Here is a 14,485-nt window from a genome sequence, read left to right as displayed (position 1 = left end):
ATGGCCCCTAAGGGCCCAATTACTTGTAGGATTACTTAGATATTTATCTGAATTACCGAGTAACAACAGGCACGACACAACGTTAACGGTGATATTTGTTTTTATGTGTTTTTATGTTATTTTCAGTCTGTCTGAGTCGCTAAATTTACATAACTTGAAATGTGACCAATTTCCCCACTATATAAACCGTGCGACACTTCAGGCATATACGTACCTGGCAGCTAGGATAGGAAATTTACTTAATGATGTCAAAAACATACATATAGGATTTATTAAGCGATACTTTTCTCATCTCTGCTTTTAAGCGCTTAGTGTGTATTTTGTCTTATCTGCACACTTGTCTGTGTAGGCGTTCAGTGTTCATGTTATTTAACTAAAACTAAGCATTTCTTAGGAATTATTGGCTTATTTTTCTAGTTGTTTCAGATCCTGAATTATTAATAATATACAATATTATTTGATATATGTGATATCATAATGTTGTACTTAGTGTTGTTTCGGGTATCGAGTTTTCGATACCCAATCAATACTTTTAGCCCGGTATCGATACGATACCGGGATTTTTCCTTTTATCGATACTAGGCTGTGCTACTGCACAGCCCAGTATCAGAGAACATGGATCGCGCTGCTCTCAGTGCAGCCATGTTCCCTCAGCAGCATGGGGAGAAGGAAGCAGTCTCTCCCTCTCCCCTGTGCCGCTGCTGCCACCAATGAGGATGAAGAGGAGGGGAGGGCACACTGCGCCACCAATGATGACTAACGTTTAATACATTACAAATACAGGCGGCAGAAACACATTGCCGGCACCTGGCCTCTGACAGGGCGCTGTGATCCGCGGCAATTAACCCCTCAGGTGCTGCACCTGAGAGGTTCACTGCCGCTGATCGCAGATCCCTGTCAGAGGTCAGGTGCCGGCAATGTGTTACTGCCGCCGGCTGTATTTGTATTAAACGTTAATTATCATTGGTGGCGTAGTGCACCCCCCCAGTATTAAAAACATTAGTGGCGCAGTGTGCCCTCCTCTTCCCCCTCCCCAGTATTAAAATCATTGGTGGCAGTGGCCACAGGCTCCCCTCCCCTCCTCCTCATTGGTGGCAGTGGCAGCTTCTGATCGGAGCCCCAGCAGTGTAATTGCGGGGCTCCGATCGGTTACCATGGGAGCCAGGACGATACTAAAGCCCTGGCTGCCATGGTGAGCTCCCTGCTGCTGTGTAAGATCCTATTCACCTTAACAGAGCTCTATCAGGGTGAATAGGACAAGGGATTAAAATATCCCAGGTTCTAGCCCCTAAGGAGGGAAATAGTTATTAAATAAAAAGTAAAAATAAATAAAAAAAAGTAAAAAAAAAAAAAAAAAACACACCAAAATATTAAGTATAAATCACCCCCATTCCCAATTTTACATATAAAATCTATAAACAATAAATAAATAAACATATTACATATCATCACGTCTGAAAAGTCCAAACTATTAAAATATTTTTAAAATCTCATATGCGGTGAACGCCGTAAAAGAAAAAATTCAAAAGAAAAACCGCGCAATTCCCCATTTTTTTTTAGTCACCTTGTCCTCCCAAAAAATAGAAAAGGACTGTTCGATTATGGGCCGGATGTTCCATAAAATGCGGAATGCACGTGGCTTTTTTTGGCATTTTCTTTTTTTTCGGTGGTATCGAGTATCGCAATATTTTTTTATGGTATCGAAACCAAATAAAAATTTTGGTATCGAAACAACCCTAGTTGTACTATAATGTACTATGGATGCCATGGTAACACAAGAACACATAAAGGCGTTTTCAGGGATTACAATACCAGTGATCTATCCTTAGGATATCTCATCCATATCAGATCAGTGGGGGTTTGACTTGGACTAGTGCTGCGTCCTCCTCACTCACATCAAGCACAGTGCCGTACATAGTGGCTGTGCTTGGTATTGCAGCCCAGGCCCATGTGACTGATGAAGGTGATGTCACAGGTCTAGAAAGAGGCCGCCAGGCTGACATTGATAACCTGTCCTGAGGATAGGTCATCAATATTTTACTGTCAGAAACTCCCTTTACAGCAATCCGTTCACATGTGTTGTCTTCAGGTATCATGATATAGAGCAGGAGAAGCTGAGCAGATTGATATATATCGATTTATGGGACAAGATTCAGTATAAGTTGAAATGTATTAATCAAAATTTCTGCTCATTCTATGCTTAGGAGTCCAGTGGGCTTTCCTAATCAGTGATTGACAGCTTCCTCTGTGGGAGCATGCATTTAGAGGTAGCTGTCTATCACTTATAGGACCGCCCACTGGACTCTTAAGAAAATATAGCTATATATTTCATATATGTTGTAGTTGGTAGAGACTGCATTGTAAATTTGAATGAGGGTATAACAGTACACAGTCATTTCTCTACAATACTGCATGGAAAATGGGAAATTCTATGTATATTAAAGTATCTGTAGTACCTAAAAAGGTGATAGAAGTGTGTAGAGAAGAGTGTGTGGTGGAGTCGGAACTGAAGGGTTGGGGACCATCTGTGGTCATTGAAGAAGCTGACTTAGGCGAGAGAATAATATTTTACAATAAAATATAATAAGTAAGTGATAAGCCACACTGTATTTGATCCTAGTGCTCCATGGCTTTGGCAGAATCCTTGCAGTCATAGCTGAATATGCAGCATAACAGTTACCGTACTTACAGGTTCATGTTCTCATTCCTTAGGACGAAGACATTTCCACTGTCCCAGACCTACAAGCCCGGTGTCGACGGATAGTAGCATGAGCGCTGCCATCATGCAGAAAAGCCGCCCAGCCAAAAGACAGAAACACCAGCAAGGACATTTACGGAAAGATGTCTACACAGATGGTGAGACTCATTTAAATACAAGACAATTAGGCTTTTATTACACTTCTGTCATTTCAATGCATATGGCATGATTGTAACCGTTCTCCTTTTTTTCCAAGTTTCTTGTTTTTTGAGGTCTAATTTATTTTTAATGTCTCTTCGAACTTTTTATGATGTTAATGAATCATTTTAAGCTGTCAGTGTGTGGCACCACTTTGCAGTATTACGCTCTTGAGACTAAATAAGTCTTTCTCTTATATTAGTAGTGATATCATAAAGGAAAGGTGTAGCACCTTATTTCTGCTTCTCCCAGGCATTTTCCAATGTAAGACACACACGTTTTTAGCATATAGGGATCATGATTTGTTTGCGTGTAAACCTTACCAGAAATAATGCTGATCTACAGAATTCCTTCAATTAATTCAAGGAAATGAGAGCTAAAACATTTATAACCGATTCTTCCCCACTTACGGCTAGTACTGGGGTCCCAAGTCTCCTTTTCCTTCTCATTTATTACTATGGAGCATTGGTTGAGCATTTACACTGCCGCTTCATACAACCCTGTGGAGTTACAGCTCTTTATATCTGGGGGGTGGTTTTAAGGGAAGAAAACTGGGAAGTTACCAAAATGATGTCTCCCCCCCCCCCCCCTTCCCATCCCTCAAGAGCAACCAGAATTTACTATTGACTCCTTTACTGCTCTACACCATCATAGAATGTAAAGTGAACCCCTTTACTACCTTAAACTATGTGTGAATTAACAATTAAGCCTTTACTTACTCAAGTCCACCAGGAATTGCCTTAAACTGTCTGTCTAAAAAGGTTCAGTTTGGAAGTGTGTGTGTAGGGGGAAGGGGGGGGGGGGTTACTTTGCCTTTTTGCTTAAGGGCCATTATCATTTTATTCAATTACATGGTGCAGATATGTTAAACAGCACTGGACAGAGATTCTAATTATTCACATGAGTCTCTGTCCACACTGGGGCCACCATACACGTTCTAAATGACCCTATTTTATTGGGGTGTGGGAGAAACCAGAATACCATAGTCAGAGGAAACCCTATAGACACAGGGAGAACATACAAACTGTGCAGTAGCGGTTGTGGTAGTGTTGATGGTAGTAGTAGTAGTAGTGGTAATAGTAGTAGATGTGGTGGTAATGGTTGTGGTAAAAGTAGTTGTAGTAGTAGTAGTAGTAGTAGATGTAGTGGTAATAGTAGTGGTAATGATAGTGATAAAAGTAGTTGTAGTAGTGGTAGTAGTAGATGTAATGGTTATAGTAGTGGTAATGGTAGTAGTAGTGGTAATAGTAGTAGTAGTTGTGGTAGTAGTGCTAGTGGTAATGGTAGTAGTGGTGGTGGTAGTAGTAGTAGAGGATGTAGTGGTAATAGTAGTGGTAATGGTAGTAGTCGTGGTGATAGTAGTATTAGTGGTGGTAGTAGTGGTAGTGCTAGTGGTAATGGTAGTAGTGGTGGTGGTAGTAGTAGTAGAGGATGTAGTGGTAATAGTAGTGGTAATGGTAGTAGTCGTGGTGATAGTAGTATTAGTGGTGGTAGTAGTGGTAGTGCTAGTGGTAATGGTAGTAGTGGTGGTGATAGTAGTAGTAGAGGATGTAGTGGTAATAGTAGTGGTAATGGTAGTAGTCGTAATGGGAGTAGTAGTGGTGATAGTAGTATTAGTGGTGGTAGTAGTAGTGGAATACAGCCATTTATATTTGCTTATAGCAAACTTGATGGACTAGATTAGAATGGACTGGATTAGAATTGCCTTTATTGGTGTACCATTATTTTGTTTTCTTATCAAAAACACCTCATTCCTTCCAGATGAAGTGGGAGGCATTAAGCCATCTTATTTATTCTATTATTCATGCTGTTCAAGATATTCACTAGTGGTAAAAGTAGTTGTAGTAGTGTTGGTAGTAGTAGTAATAGATGTAGTGGTAATAGTAGTGGTAATGATAGTGATAAAAGTAGTTGTAGTAGTAGTAGATGTAGTGGTAATAGTAGTAGTGGTTGTGGTAATAGTAGTAGTGGTTGTGGTAATAATAGTAGAAGATGGACTGGATTAGAATTGCCTTTATTGGTGTACCATTATTATATTCTTATCAAAAACACCTCATTCCTTCCAGATGAAGTGGGAGGCATTAAGCTCTCTTATTTATTCTATTATTCATGCTGTTGAAGATATTCACTAGAAAACTGTGCAATGGGACAGTTATGAGAATTGCCTGTGGATTATGCTTATATCCTTACTGGAGAAATGAGTCCATTATCTAGTATTGATGCCAGCTTTAGAATGCATACATTATAAAAAAAATCTATCTATGGATTACATAATGATGAATTATTTTAATTTTGCAAATGATGGACGGCTTCTATGAGCCACAATAGTTTCAAAAGGGCTCTTATTGGCAATCAATGCACTTTAGTTGCTGACACTTAATATCCCTTCTATTGATTCCGGAATCTAAAGGAAATTATTTGGAAATATTCCATTTGCTGAGCTGAAACAAATATATTTGTTTTGAGATTACTTTAACGCATTTGCGACATCTGCCATATATATACGGCAGATGTCAGCACTTTAAAAAGGTGCCAGCTCCAGAGCGGATCAGGCACCATAGCCACCGGGTTTCTGCTGTTTTACACAGCGGACACCCGGGGCTAATGTCTGCGATTAGCGATAATGCCTTGTGTGATCGGATCTTACAGTTGTGTTAATTTCCTCCATCTTCCTCGGCTGTCGAATGACAGAAATTGGTAGAAAAGAGAGCGGAGTAACACATGATACATGATTAGACTACATATGGCTTCTTTGTAGTCTGGGAACATAAACACCTAGGCCTACATAGGAGCTATAGACCAAAACCATTGATTTTTAATTATGGATATTTGCATATTTTTATATGATATGCACTGTAGCAGTAATAAATGTGACATACAATAAGTGTACATACCCTTTAGCCTAAAGGAACTTCCTTTTCTTGGCAACTGGATTATTCAATTATTTGTAATTAACAGGTGAGTAATGTACAATTGAATATATACAGTAGTTCCTTAAAGGGGTTGTTTATCCCTGGGGACCTTTCCTGCAGACCCCACAACTTAGCTGAACCCACAGTAGGACTCATTCTTACCTGATCCCCACTGCTGGGTTCCGGCTCTGTCACTCTCCTTTGGGTGCCACAGGTGTTGGGTCTCCCCACATCAACATCCGGTTTGACATGGATCACATGGCCACTGCAGCCAATAACATGCCAAAACGGTGACGTGTCACGTGACTCAATGACACGATGCACGGATGACACGTCACCGCTGTGGCCATCCATTGGCTGCAGTGGCCACATGACTTTGATCAAACCAGATGTTAATGCTGGAAGACCCAAGAACTGAAGCGCCCGAGGGGGAATGATGGAGCAGTGGAGATCAGGTAAGTATGATTCCCACCACAAGTCCAGCTATTCTGGGGGGGGGATCTGCAGAAAAGGCCCCCAGAGCTGAATGTGATGCCATTAGTAAAGCCATTAGGACTCACCTGTATTATAAGAAATCAATGTCATTCTTAAGAAACATAATATTTTGAAATATAAGGAGCTCATGAGGCCATATAACATACTGTACTTTTTTTTTAGCAATTCTAATTTTAGCAAATCATTTTTTCTTAGGTTTTCTTCCGTTTATGGAAACATCCCTTATTTTTCACCATGTTAATTTCCTGATCTACAGCTGCGATACAAACCCTCCTACAAGTCGATTTAATATTTATAGCCAAACAGATAAAATGGCACATTTGAATAGAAATAGTTGTACACATGACATTTTGAGAAAAAAAAAAAAGCTGAAAAAATGCCATGGGTTTATTGAAACCTTTATTACTGGAGATAATCTGCTTACTGTAGCCTACTGCTTTTGCATCTTGATGCGATAAATGCGGCTCTGTCATGTCCTATTGAATAATAATGGCATAAATGCTGTAGCAGGGCTGAATTTGTCATTCAAGTATCGGATGAAAGTCATAATTTGTACCAAAGCCAGCCCTGCTACACCGTCACTTGCTGCTCCGCTCTGAAAGATGTAGAATCCTTTAGTCCAATCCAACGTATATGGTGCAGGTCAAGATTTCACTTGACATAATGAGATCCAGCCTCACATCTAAAGTGTTGTTTCAAGAAAATTTTGTGCAAATAAACTTGCAGCCTCTAATCATCTCTCTTCATGCCTTCACACACAATATCGACCTCGGCTGAAAAGGTAATTCTTGTATTCCCAAAAGGGCATTGGAGGAAATGCAAACAGTAGGCTAATGTTTGAAGAAGAAAGCCCTTAATGAAACCGCCTCAGGTGGCGCACCTAGTTTTTATTAAACCTCTACATTTCTGCCTCTTCTCCCCTTCAAAATAAGAGCAATGAGGCAGCTCGACTGGAAATTTATGTTTGGTACATTTTCCTATTTTTTGTCATCTTGTCAGCCTTAGTAAATCTGCTGAAGGGGAAGCGCGTCTCCTGCATCTCGCCTCGCCGCTTGCCTCTTAGCAACAACAATCTGATTAGGAATTTCATTACCAGTCAGCAATTTTTCAAAGAGGGGCATCATTTTCCATTATCATATGAAAGCTTAATATTATAGATCCGTATCAGTGGCTACACAAGCAGTTTTTTTGTGTTTTTCTCTCTTTGAGAGACTTAGACACTTGATGGACAAAAAAACAATACCAAAAAAAGATGACAAAGTGCCCAGCATGATGAGCGCAAGTCATTTTGGAAGGAGTCATTGACCGGTATTATCAGTACTTTACCCTGAGTATATAGAGACCATGTATTTGAGATTAGACTACATTTAACAGAGACATGACAGTACACCTGGACAGTGCGGCTCCTCACCAGATTGGGACTGTCAGTAGGGCTGAGATGTTGGAAATTTATCTGATTTCTCAAGGTTATTGCGGCCGGGATAACTTAGTAACAGGAGCTTGCTGTGTACCTTAAGAAAAGAAATGCACTCCATCAAAATGATAAAAAAAAAGCAGAAAACTAAAAGCTTGTCTCAGTATAACAAAGAGCTGTGCTTAGGTCCCATATCTCAAGGCCAGTTTTTATACAAATAGGATGTCATATTGGTAGAAGTCACAGTTGGAGACATAAATGATGAGTCCTAAAAGGTTGAAATGAGCAAGTTTCTTGAAATTTCTTTGCACAAAATTTAGTTTTTCTTTTTTGCTGTACAAATAAATTTTTAAATAAAAAAAAACATGGTTTCTGACCTGTAAAATGATGGCCTCCATTTTAACGGATTTTTCCAAAATGAATCACAAAAGTTGCAGTAGAATCCAATTTTTGGGGGAAATTCATAAATAACTTTATTCATTTACAATAAATGTTCTCATCCCTACTTAATGGTCCTTGTACATAGGCTGATCAGGGCTATTATTGGAAATATGTGATTGTACGGATGTTTGCCACTGACCACCAATGAGATGCTCATTCAGTAGTCAACTTTTATGCAAGACACATAAGACCATCACTCTGTGTAAACCCCTTCTCAGCGATCATACAGTTATCAGGAGTGGTTTGTTCCCAGTGATTGCCTGTGCATCAGCCCATGTAAATGGGCCATAAAGGGTAACTTTAATGAGTAGGAGGTTTGAAGGAATGTCTATTGCAGTTGTTGACTAGCTAGACAACCAGACCACCTGATCTTTCTCAATCACCTGCAGTAATGGTTAAACTTTAAAGAGGACCTGTCACCACAAAATGCAATACAGTCTGACACTACCATGTTATAGAGCAGGAAAAGCTGAGCTTAAGTAGTTGATATGGACATGATGAGATGTGACCATGTAATATAATGATGCATTGAGCATCTTACAAGTTTAAGGGAACAATAATAACAGCAGTCTATATTGTAGTTGCTATGTGACAATGGGAAATTCTACCTCCCTGGAGCTTACCAGGTTATTACTGGACCATTTGTAAGAGAGTGACCATAATGTTATGTTTGGGCAATAGTGTCCAACCTGTGGCTCTCCTAGATGTTGTGAGTACAGCCCTTAAAGATCATTTCACACTAGCGCTTTTAGATCCGGCAGCTTGCCGGATATCTCTGTATTTCAGCATCGCCGCCTGGCCCCATTCACTATAATGGGGACTGGCAGAGATTCTGGGCATGCTTTCCGGGTAGCAGCCAGATTTCCACTGGTCCCCATTATAGTAAATGGGGCCGGCGGGTGTCGGGTAACGTCCGGCAGTGCCGGATCCAGACATCTCCCGCCGGCTGCTCCCTCCGGAATGGCCTGCCGGAAATGTCTAATGCTAGTGTGAAACTAGCCTAACATGCCCTAAAGCAACACGCTATAAAGACTATACAGTACCCCAACTAAGGCTACTTTCACACTTGCGGTAGCCTTTTCCGGCAGGCTGTTCCCCCTCCGGAACAGCATGACGGAAAAGGCTACCGCAAGTGTGAAAGTAGCCTTAAAGGTAGTGATGTTTATATGATCTTAAGACCACCCCTACACTTTTGCTTTAAAGGGACACTACCATCAACATATTTTTTTTATCACATACTAACAGTCTGTATGTGAATATTCTATGGAAATAAAAAAAATAAAAAAAATGTTGATGGTTTTCAGGATATAATTTTTTTTTAAAGGGGTTGTGCCACTAGTATAAATGGATCCCGCCCAACAGATATCGTTATTATATCACTTTCCCCAAATATCACTATTTATCTGCCTTATTCTAAAGTTATTCTACCACTGCTTCCTGTGGCAAATCTGTTTTGATAGTCAGTTGCTGTAGGGCAGTGATAGCTAACCTTGGCACTCCAGCTGTGGTAAAACTACGACTCCCAAGATGCCCCCCTTGCTTGGCTGCTCTCAGAACTCGGTAGAAATAAATGGAGCATGCTGGGAGTCGTAGTTTCACCACAGCTGGAGTGCCAAGGTTAGCCATCACTGCTGTAGGGTAACATCTTGTATTGGAGCCTTGCAATGTAAGACACACACTCGTCATTGGTAAGAACAAGGGGTGTGGTTAGTGTCACATGTCCTATTGATCTCAGGACTCAGGACACCTTCCAGTGCCCCAAGGCATGATGGGACAGCAGACACATGACAAACCAGGAAGTAATATTCAAACATGGGGGAAAATAGAAAACTGCAAATGAGGTAAATAAAAAAAAAAAAAGAATCCAAGAAGAAATAGGAGCTAGAGTAAGTGAAAGTAAATGTAAACGTGAAAAGTAGTTAATGACACAACCCCTTTAAGTCACTCCATGTATTCTACCTGCTAGCCTGGTTCTTTAACTTTCTCCTTTGTTTGGACTTTTAGCATTGAAAACATTTTCACTTGACTTTCTCATTCGGACCATTTACTCCGACCAGAGAGGGAAGGGGGATGCATGACTCAATTAGAGCATCACACATTACACTAATAAGTGCAGTACTTTTCTGTGGGCATCTTAATCATCAATAGAGCTGTTGTACTGTTATCCTAGTTTTACTAATCTACTATTATGCTAACAGATCATCATCTTTCTTATACTGCAGCTCTATGCTAACTGCTGCAAAACGGATTTGTATTTCATTTTCAATGGTATAGTACTGCTGAAATGAAATATAAAAACGGACAAAAATTCCTAAATTTGTTATCTATGAATATTGGGTAAAACTAATGTAAAGAAAAATGTGCTTAGTTGCAACCAATCAGATTCCACCTTTGATTTTCTAAAGATGCTGTGAAAAATGAAAGGTGGAATCTGGTTGCAATGGGCAGCTAAGCCAGTTTTCCTTTACACCAGTTTGATAATTCTCCCCCATTGAGTTAAAAAATAACTCTTTCTGATGACTGTATCCCTTTCAGGAAACCATAGAAAAGTTGATGTTAATGGTTTAACTGCTAATTCTACATGCAAAGTCAATTTACCATGTATGGGTTTCTATAGAAATGTGCACTGAATACAATAGGTATTGTTTACATAGCCCATATACATATTTATCATTCATTCATATTACTAAGTATTCTCATTATTTCTCTACAGATTTACCACCTCCACCATTGCCACCTCCCGCAATTAAATCCCCAACTGGACCATCCAAAGCACAACTAGACATGCGTTCTGGCATGCCACAAAAGTATACAACTGCCGATCAAAGATTAGATAGACTGGCAGAGAGAAAAGGGGTCAACTACAGAGGAAGAGATGGAGGGGATGGCAGACAGCATGCAGAGGTCCGGACAAATTCAGGAGAGAGGAGGGAATCTGTAGATCACTTAGATGGAAAGATGAAAAGAGCAAAGCCATCCAAAAGAGATGGCACATCAACAAAAACACAAGGTATTGTATAGACAGTATGAGGGATAAAAAAACAAAAAAAACTATCAGTTGTAGGGACCAATCCGGTTACCTCACTGCAATCAGAATAAATTGTGCTTCGTGGTAGCGAATCGATTTAACCTGAAATACTGCAAAAAAAAACAAAAAAAAAACATACCTGCTCCATTTACTTGTGATAGGCCGGCTGCTGCCATCTTGCTTGAAGATCTCGGCTGAAATCCCATGCGCGGTGATGTATGACATCTCAGGCCGTGCCAGATTTTGTGCCAGATCTTCAAGCAAGATGGAGGCGACTGATCCGTTGCGAGCAAATGGATCAGGTAAGTATAATTTTTTAAAAATAATTTTACACTGTGTTATGTATATCAGATGCCTCGATCATCTATGAGCACTGCATCTGAGGGGTACAATGACGGGGGGTGAGGGGATTTGCAATCTTCGCTCCCTGTTATTGCACCACTGCTTACAAAGAAATGAGCTTTGTGACCAAGTAATTCGTCACAAAGCAAATTTTTTTTGTAAAATTCGCCAAATCAGCTAAATCGAATTTCCCAAAACTTCGCTTATCTCTAATTATAACTGTAATCTGCTTGTGACAAGTACTGATATTTTTATTGCCATTATATCATATCCTCAGTCTTGACATTTCTTCTGAATGTTTTGCTTAATTTATGTTTTTTGCAGAGGACATCTTACCGTATTGTAAGCCAACATTCCCTAGTTCAAATCCCCCTAGAGATCCCAGCTCCTCCAGTTCGATGTCTTCAAGGGGATCTGGTGGAAGACGGAGAACAGATCAGGCAGCAGGACGTAGGAATGCAGCAGAAATGCAGCTCTTAGGGACATATGAAAGAACCTTTGATGAAGATGAAATTGAGGTAAGTTACTCTAGACCCTAGACTGTAATTAGCACAAACATGTCTAAATTTAAAGAAACGCATAACTTAAAAATTGTTCTACTTACGGCTTTTGGGTTTCAGATATTTGTGTTTCTGAACCATTAGAAAATGCTAAATGAGACACTCTTCAAATATTTGGCATCATTGGACATAGCAGGAACTTCCACTCCATGCTATAATTTTCTTGTACAGAAATTCATGGCTTCGTGTATTATCAATAACATTAGTTAGTCCTGGTGGTAGCCATGGTTATATATGATCCTTTTGTCTTTGATAGGTCAAGAGGACAATCGGGAAGGGAGGTAGATGAGTTGATAAATGCTCTACATAGACATGACACATTGTTAGTAAAAGGACAAATTTGGAAATTTAACAGTGAAATGTAGAACAGCATTTGCTGGTGCCAACTGTAACTGTGCCTACTCTAATATATGATCACTTGAAATTATGTTCTCACAGTTGCAGTTTTATGAAACTTTGAAGTAATTACATAAAAAATGTTTTGCTTTGTGTGACCCCAAGTGAACTCATTTAAATAGATGTTTTAATATGATACAATGATTGTCAGTAGATGGTCAGAAACTCTTTTTTTTTTGTATTAGAGATAAAAACTTGCCCAAAGCGGATTCCTTCCTCATCTTGTATCAGTCCGTATGGTTTAGCTTAAATGATAGATTATCGCTGATTAAGACCACTACAGTGATTTCAGATCACATCTTCGGTTGCCGCCACCGTGAACGCAACAGAAAGAACAGCTAGCGTCTCTTTCAAATAATGTCTTTAGACTTGTGCAATTTAATTTCCTGCTTTTAAACGTTTCTCCCACTGTTCTTAATTGTAGGCATAACAGAAACCGCAGCTTAACTTCATAAATCATACCATGCAAACAGAGATCTTATCGTTTTTGCTTCATTACAAAAATGAATCGAGTATCCATGGGAATTGAATTATGTTGTTTTTGCACGGGCATTAAAAAGACTCATGGGAAATTGATAGAGAACATTGGCTGGAGAGAAATATACATTCAGACCATTTGTGTAATTTTTTTTAAAATATTTTTTTCTGTTTTTCAGGAAACGGAAAGTTGAAGGCAAAAGATGGAGATGATGGAAATGCTATCAGATAGTAAATCCTTCAAGATGCCTCAAGACGAATGACGTTATGCCAGAGATGCTGTTCAGTGCAATCAGATTATACATGCTCTTTCATTTTATACCCATGATAAAGGCTGAACACATTTTTGCTTCATTTGTTTACACTCTCTTTGTATAAGACCACCTTGACATTTACCTCTACCCCAACAAGCAGCACTTACCCCTGGCATCTTCTTACCGCTCAGCCAAAATGGCTTTTATCGTGTCCCAAGGGGTATTGGCCAAGAATGCTGCTTTAAAAAAAAAAACAGCCAGCAGAAGGTGCCAAGACTGGAATCTAAAGCTTGTTGCCTATCAAGCCGCTCACATCCGTTGCCTATGAAACCCTATGATGAAGTGGCGCAGAGCGTTGCTTCTGAACCACCAAAGCACCGACGTCCAACTGTAGTTTAAAACAACTGTTCAGACAATGGAAAACCATGCACAAATGTCAATCATTTTCGCGACTCAGCATTGGGGCGCATCAAGTGAAAATGCATTTAACCAAGGATGCTTTCATTGTAGACTTGAAATTACTGTTCAGCAGTATTGACCTTCATCCATCTAGATATAAAAAAAAACTGTATGGAGGTGATTTCATTGTAAATATGTACTTTTTTTTTTTCATATGTTCCTGTGGTACTTCCCCCCCCCCCCCATGTCCATCATTAAAAGTATCTTTGGTATTACATCCTATTGATTATGTGGAAGTCATGCCAGCAAAATAACTGGTGGTCTTGGGATACATAAAAATAAAATCTTACAGAAAAAAAATCATTTATTTTTCCATTCAACAACATTTGTAGGAAAAAAAAGAAGAAAAAAAAACGAAAAGTGTAACATTTGTAATAAACACCGAGTAAGAAACTGCTAGTGATATTTGGTTATTATTGATTGACACGTCTTTACAGAGTCAATCCATTTAAAAAAAAAAAAAAAGTGCCACTTCAGGAGATTTGGTTTGATATGGTTATTTTGTAATGCACTGTTTTGTTGGTTTTAAAAGCACAATCACTAAACTTTATTTTTAAACCATTGCAACTATTAACCTTTTTTTGTCTTATTGAAAACTGTTGAAAAATCATTATTATTATTATTATTATTATTTTTTTATGGGTTTTTGTTAATGCCGGAATTTATTGTTGGGCCGTTTCAAACGTTACCAGGATGAAACGGATTTTGGGTTTATCTATGTCTCAAACTTTAAGCTGTGTCATGTTTTCAATCATAACTGCCTGAGGGAAACCTAGAATTATTTTTCTCTAAAATTCCTATTGCACATCTT

General features: G+C 39.2%; 1 protein-coding gene across 5 annotated transcripts in view; it reads left to right on the top strand.

Annotated features, from left to right (window-relative positions):
• ROBO1 (roundabout guidance receptor 1) overlaps positions 1-14,014 on the top strand; it is a 345,972-nt gene extending 331,958 nt beyond the window's left edge. For all 5 annotated transcript variants that reach the window (XM_040423239.1, XM_040423237.1, XM_040423238.1 and 2 more), the window contains 4 exons: positions 2,713-2,856; positions 10,872-11,168; positions 11,853-12,046; positions 13,141-14,014. In XM_040423239.1, coding sequence (XP_040279173.1) covers positions 2,713-2,856; positions 10,872-11,168; positions 11,853-12,046; positions 13,141-13,155 — 650 coding nt within the window. In that variant the 3' untranslated portion in view covers positions 13,156-14,014. The remainder of the gene's footprint in view (positions 1-2,712; positions 2,857-10,871; positions 11,169-11,852; positions 12,047-13,140) is intronic.
• The last annotated feature ends 471 nt before the right edge of the window (positions 14,015-14,485 follow it).

This window comes from Bufo bufo, chromosome 3, assembly GCF_905171765.1.
Source record: "Bufo bufo chromosome 3, aBufBuf1.1, whole genome shotgun sequence".
Lineage (NCBI taxonomy): Eukaryota > Metazoa > Chordata > Amphibia > Anura > Bufonidae > Bufo > Bufo bufo.
This window is presented reverse-complemented; position numbering and strand designations above follow the sequence as displayed.